General features: G+C 36.5%; 1 protein-coding gene across 2 annotated transcripts in view; it reads right to left on the bottom strand.

Annotated features, from left to right (window-relative positions):
- SLC24A2 (solute carrier family 24 member 2) overlaps positions 1-5,768 on the bottom strand; it is a gene marked incomplete at both ends in the record, with an annotated part of 107,006 nt that extends 101,238 nt beyond the window's left edge. For both annotated transcript variants that reach the window (XM_082336054.1, XM_082336053.1), the window contains one exon: positions 4,833-5,768. In XM_082336054.1, coding sequence (XP_082192180.1) covers positions 4,833-5,768 — 936 coding nt within the window. The remainder of the gene's footprint in view (positions 1-4,832) is intronic.
- Positions 5,769-6,000: the final 232 nt, after the last annotated feature.

Genomic DNA, 6,000 nt, shown 5'->3' on the forward strand with positions numbered 1-6,000 from the left:
CATTCAACGTTAAGAAGCCCTGAAAATGAACTGTTCAGGAATTCAAATGAACTACATACTCGGACCATTTGCAGATTCCAGTTTTTCCTGTATGCATGCAGGTAATTTGTGTTTTTCCTTAAACAAACACATATTAGATCATACATTATAACAGTGACTGTACGTGTGCAGTTTTAATACAGCCACCAAGTAGACAACTACCTAAAAATACTGTTAACAACCTTTCCTTTAGAATGCAAACACTGCCATTAAATACAATGTGGCAACACTTGAGATGAGTATAGATCTTAAAATATCACACACAAGCTATTCAAGTTTCTTAAGACAACAAAATTGGCAATAAAATAATGTCAAAATATGTCTTGTTGGTAAAAATAGCTCATTTTCCAAATGCAGTTCTCTGTAAATGTAGAAAAACTGTAACTGTCTTGTATATACCATAAGCTATTTATCTAAAACGGTACTGTCAGTGAAACAGATGTCATTGCACAATATCCCTGTGCCACCCACATTCTGTTCTCCTAGTTGCCAAACAGAACTGTTTTGAGTTATTTACTGAGCTATCAGATTCAAGTATTTCTGCAATGATCTCCATGCTGCATTAAAGAAAAAAAAAGGTACTTAAAAACTGAAATGTAATTTCACATGATGTTTTACCATGATCTAATACATTCAATATGCCTTCACCAGTACAGACTATGAAGAAAAGACTGAAACCTTAGCAGAAGGTCAAAAAAGTCTTGTTTTTAAGAACTTTGTACATAATTTTTTTTCATTATCCTCTTGCTGTCCATTATACTCAATTTCAAGCTTCTGTTTTTAAGCGTCTTCACTCAACGAAGGAAGATGTAGAATTAATATCAAAGTTTCCTCCCCAGTCCTAAAAAATCATCTGTTCTTTGCAGGATAACTACATAAAACCTAAAAATCACATCACAGAATAAATTAGGCTGGAAGGGACTTTTGGAGCTATCTGGTGGGGGAGGGTCACACTACCTACAGTAGGGCCCATTCAGGACAGCCCACAGGGCTCAGTGTCACTTGTCAGGAACCCATCTTGGACTGCATATGCCATATGCCACCCTACATTATAGAGCTTAGCCATCTGAGTTTTATTCTGTCTTTTCATGCTGTCTTGCTTTTTCATCTTTCCTCCTTTTTTCCATCCTTGTCACAGTGATTTCTGGAGTTCATCAGTATCAGACTGCCGTCAGGCTTCCTTGAGGGTAAGACAGGGCACAAGACTATCCACAGTTCAAACAGGACCTTGCCAACATACCCCATGAACTCTAAATGCAGAAAGCTTGTAGTCTGTTCTCATCAGTATCACCAAATTGTTGCCAAAATTCCAGTTACCAGATTTTGTCAACCTGTACCGTTTTAAGAACACCGACTGTATTTGTTTGAAAGCTTGTGAAGGAAGATAGTGAGTGCAATAAAATTCATATCAAATACTGTGTCTGCGTTCATATTTGTACAAGTTACTGACACACTAAAGAAAATAAGATCAGAAAAAGTAGTTATGTTTGAATATTCACAGTTTTCTAGTAGAAAAAAGTGCTTTAATTCTTAAAAATGGGGAAGAGAGAAAGGAATCTAAAAGACATCTAGAGATACATATGCATTCTAGCAACCCAGTGAATATATCTAGAGCAAATGATAGCTAAGCAGAAAAATAATTTCGTATCTAAGACCTTTTTCTCATGGGAAACACTGTCCTTCTTGAGAATGTACAAGTTTCTTCAACCTTTCAAGATTACTGACAATAAAAGTACTGAAATTAACATTAAAATACTTTTTAGTGTCTCAAGACATTTTTCATCTGATCATATTTTTACTCTGATACTTGTTTGCTAATAACCCTTAAACTATCCAGCTTTATGATGCCTTATTTAGATCTCTCAACTTTGTTGAGCTGCTTTCAGACTACAACACAAAGTCTTAAAGATAAATACAGCAGGCACGTTTTGTTAGCAGAACACTTGCCAGTTTGGCAACAGAAGAATCAACAACAGATAGGCAGAAGGAGTATTGGTTAGAGGAAAGAAGAGATTTTCTATACACTCCTGAAATAAAGTTCTTTCAAGACACTCCAACTCACCTATTCCAGAGAGCTGCCTAGCAATTCTCTGCCCTAATGGGGGGGGGGGAAATGGAAAAAATTTCCATTAGAAACAATTGAGATCACAAATTCTGCATTCGATATACTAATTTGATTATATACAATTTTATTTTGCATTGGCGTAGCACACTCTTGATGACTGGAAGCAATCTAGGCTAACAGCTAACACTGTAGAAATGAAGCATCCTTCGCCACCAAAAGCAAAGACTATCACTTCTGCAATACTTACAATCCCCACTGGTTTGGAAATAAGCACCCATGTGTGTTGCATTCACTACTACGCACCACATCTCAGGCTACAAAAACATTTCATCCTTTGCTTTAGGCAGTAACTTTCAAGCTAGAAATCCTAGGCATTTCTATCAGGCTTGGGACTACAACATGCCATAGTCTTTCTTTTTTTCTTTTAATTTAAAAAGCAACAAAACCAATTCTCTAATAATGGTAATTACATGAACACGTAACTTCAGTGAGATTCCTTCCAAAGAACATAATTTGTGACATCCTTCCTATCAGAAAATCAGTTCATTCATCCTGCTAAATGATGTTCAACTGAATAGTAAAATAATTCATGAGTTATAATTTCAAAGTGTTAGCTGAATATTAAAAAATCTGTCTTTACAGCATGGCTTATAGAAGAAATACATGTTCTGATACCTTCAGAAGCTATTTTCTCCAGGAAGCAGAAAATACGTATTAGCTAAATTGCAACAAAATTAGAGCATCTCTTTCATGCCCCTCTACCCCACAATGATTTACAAATACATTATTTTATCATTTTAATTAACTTCAAGGTAATTAATGAAAAATATCTTTATGAAACATATGATGTAAAGCTTGTGTTCTTAGGAAAAGTAGCCAGTTTTCTGATTTTTTCATCCCTATCTGAATTCGGTGCACCCGTAATATGAATAAACTCTAAGAAAAAGTAATTAATATATCAAACAATAAATGAGTGCTCCTAAAAGGTATCTTTTTAAAACCAAGTCCATCTAGAGTACTTTAAACATTTATTATGCTCAATATGACTCGCAAATGATTTATTTTTCTACCCAGTCAAAAATGATTGAGTGCTTACCATGGTATACAACTACTCTATCCCACCTTGTAGTCTGGATAACCCAACCCAAGGCAGTTGCTTTTCATACTATTATTTAAGAGCAGTTATAGATTAGATCTCCTTCAAATCCAGTTTATGGACAGATGAAGGTGCATTAAACAGTTGCTTCATACACCATAGTCTCTTCCTATCATCACACACATTTAGCACAAACTGTGAAAGTACTTCCAATGCACTGTGAAATCTTACATTATTTAGAAACCAACTAATGTAGTTAAAGAAGCCCTTCTTTCACTAGGGCAAATACTTTGTTGGTGTTGACGCTTCTTTTCATTTACTTATAAAATCCCAATTATGCATTTTGAGAACGATGAAGATGAGTACACTGATTTTGGAAAAGGAAGGGAACAAAAAGGAAAACATAGAATTACAAGTTAAGTGTATAGATGTTAAACTTGGTTAGAAAACTAAAAAATTGAGAATTTTCTGGTTTTATTTTTGGTGGACTTTTTTGTGGTTTGTCCTAAAACTGAAAGCACCTGTCTGTACTGCTAAAATATCAATCTCTCTCTTCAAAGTTAGGCATATAGGCAGAAGCATCAGTTTTCTGTGAGTCAGAGGCAAGTAGCCCCTCTCTGTAGTTATATGTGCTCTGTCTCTCTATCCTCCTGTTTATATGCCTGTACACTTGCATCAGTGGATTGTGTCTCTTCTGAACCACTCATACAGGGCTGTTAAATGAAAGAAACAAAACAGTGAACAGTTCCCCCATACTCTGAATAATTACTGGATAATACAACCTTATCTGCTGTTTATATTGTCATATAAAACCAGACATTTCAATTTCAGTATTAAACATTCAATTAACACAGTGCTACATACATAAGTATTTCTGGGTTCACCTTCATAAGTCCCTTAAATATAGCCTGCTTTAAGAAGAGAGCTGTTTAAAAGATGATAATAATTGCTGAAGACCCACCAGTCCATAAATTCCCTTCTCTACTTGTGGCCAGGTATTAGGCCAAAAATTAGTTTGTGTAGTTGCAAATACCGTAAATGGGAAACCATCCTGCTTAAACAGAGGACCTCTGCCTTTTCCTATTGCAGTCACTGTTTTTCCAGAGATTTTTTTTCATGCAATTGCCACATTACAACTGGAAGTTAATACTGTACATCAGCATCTGTAGATGAAAAACATGTACAAAAATACCTTTGTATACTGTTCTGAGTTATTTGCTTTTTTGAGGAAGAAAGTGCATTAGAAGTCTTTAAAAAGCTAAACTTTGTCACGAGATCCTCCCCAGATACTGTTACTGCTTAATCCAAAAGCTTCGGGAAAAAAATAGTAGCTATCTCTCAGACCTCATATGCCAAAATGCTGAGTAAAGTTTTATGTCTCTCTGCTGGCATTTTTTCTTACTTTCTGTGTGATTACGATTGTTCTGGAGTTAAAAGCTATTGATTTACCAGAAGGCTACCTCATGTTCTATATTTTCCATCCTATTGGACTGATTAAACAAAAAGACCTTTTCGCAAAGCATGGAACTTTTTTATATTGCTTACTCTACTATATTAGGATCCTTATGACATAGAAGGGCTCAGCACTTACAAGGACATTATTACACATACACTAATTAAAAATTGACCTACCTTTCCTTCAGCACCTGCTGTTGTTACCTTCTCAACCTTGTTTCTGTTTAAAAATTTCTTCACCCATTCTTCTACTTGAACATTGAACTTCATGAAAGTCACATAGCAAAAATAAGCTGTCAGGAGCGTTAAGCTTTCCCACCACATGATCAAGTTATCCAGAAAAAAGATGATTAGCAAGATCAAGTCAATGATGTAAAAGGACACATCTCGAAAGAGTGGCCACCAAGTGAGGTTCAAGATCTCTGTAGAAAATAAAGCACACATTCCAATAACAAACAGGATATTGAACACAGCTGATCCCACTATTGTACCAATGCCGACATTGCTGTGGGATATAAACACTCCTATTAAAGAAGTGAAGAGTTCTGGGGCTGACCCACCAGCAGCCATGAAGGTTGCCCCTGCCACATCATCAGATATGGTCAGTTTTTCAGTGATGACAGTCAAGGAAGGAACAAAGAACTCATCGCAGACTATGGCTAAGGCTATAAACATGTAAATCATTCCAACTACATGGAGGATCACTGCTCCCTTTCTTCTCTCCTCAAGAGAGAAAAGGTCCCTGGGGTACTCTCCCTTGGCATGACCATCTGTTGCATTATCGTGCTCAGCTTCGTATTTCATAAAAGTGTGTGGGTCTGGAGTGACGTTTTCATTCTGTTCCGTGAAATCCAACAGAGTTCTTTGGTGCCCACGCACCAGCTTTTGGCTACCTAGGCTGCTGGCCAATGCCATGCTATGTGGTTCCATCTTGAAAAAGGCACTAATTGAAAGAGAGAAAGTACTAATGGCCACTACACTGACAAGAAGCCCTATAATTCGTATCAGTCTCAGTTTTTTCCTAACATTCTGGTGCCATCTGCAACCGAACAGCAGTTCCTCCAAACACCACTCCTCCAAGACACCAGCAACAGTTTTTTTCTGAAGAGCCATTTTGTGTTCCCTGTGAGATGCTGAGGGAGTCAGATGGATTGTTCCTTCATACTTTTCTTCAGCTTTGAAGTTAGAAGTGCTTTAAGAGTTTTCCCACAATCAAGTACTTCTACTCTTCATAGGAAGTATTTTCTTCATTCACCTTAAAAGGACAAACAGGTATTGTTACTATTAGTGAAACAGCATGTGATTAGAAGCTTCTAAAAAGCATTTTACAGACTGTGTTAAATTC

This window comes from Platalea leucorodia (assembly GCF_965183815.1).
Source record: "Platalea leucorodia genome assembly, chromosome: Z".
In the NCBI taxonomy this organism is placed as follows: Eukaryota; Metazoa; Chordata; class Aves; order Pelecaniformes; family Threskiornithidae; genus Platalea; species Platalea leucorodia.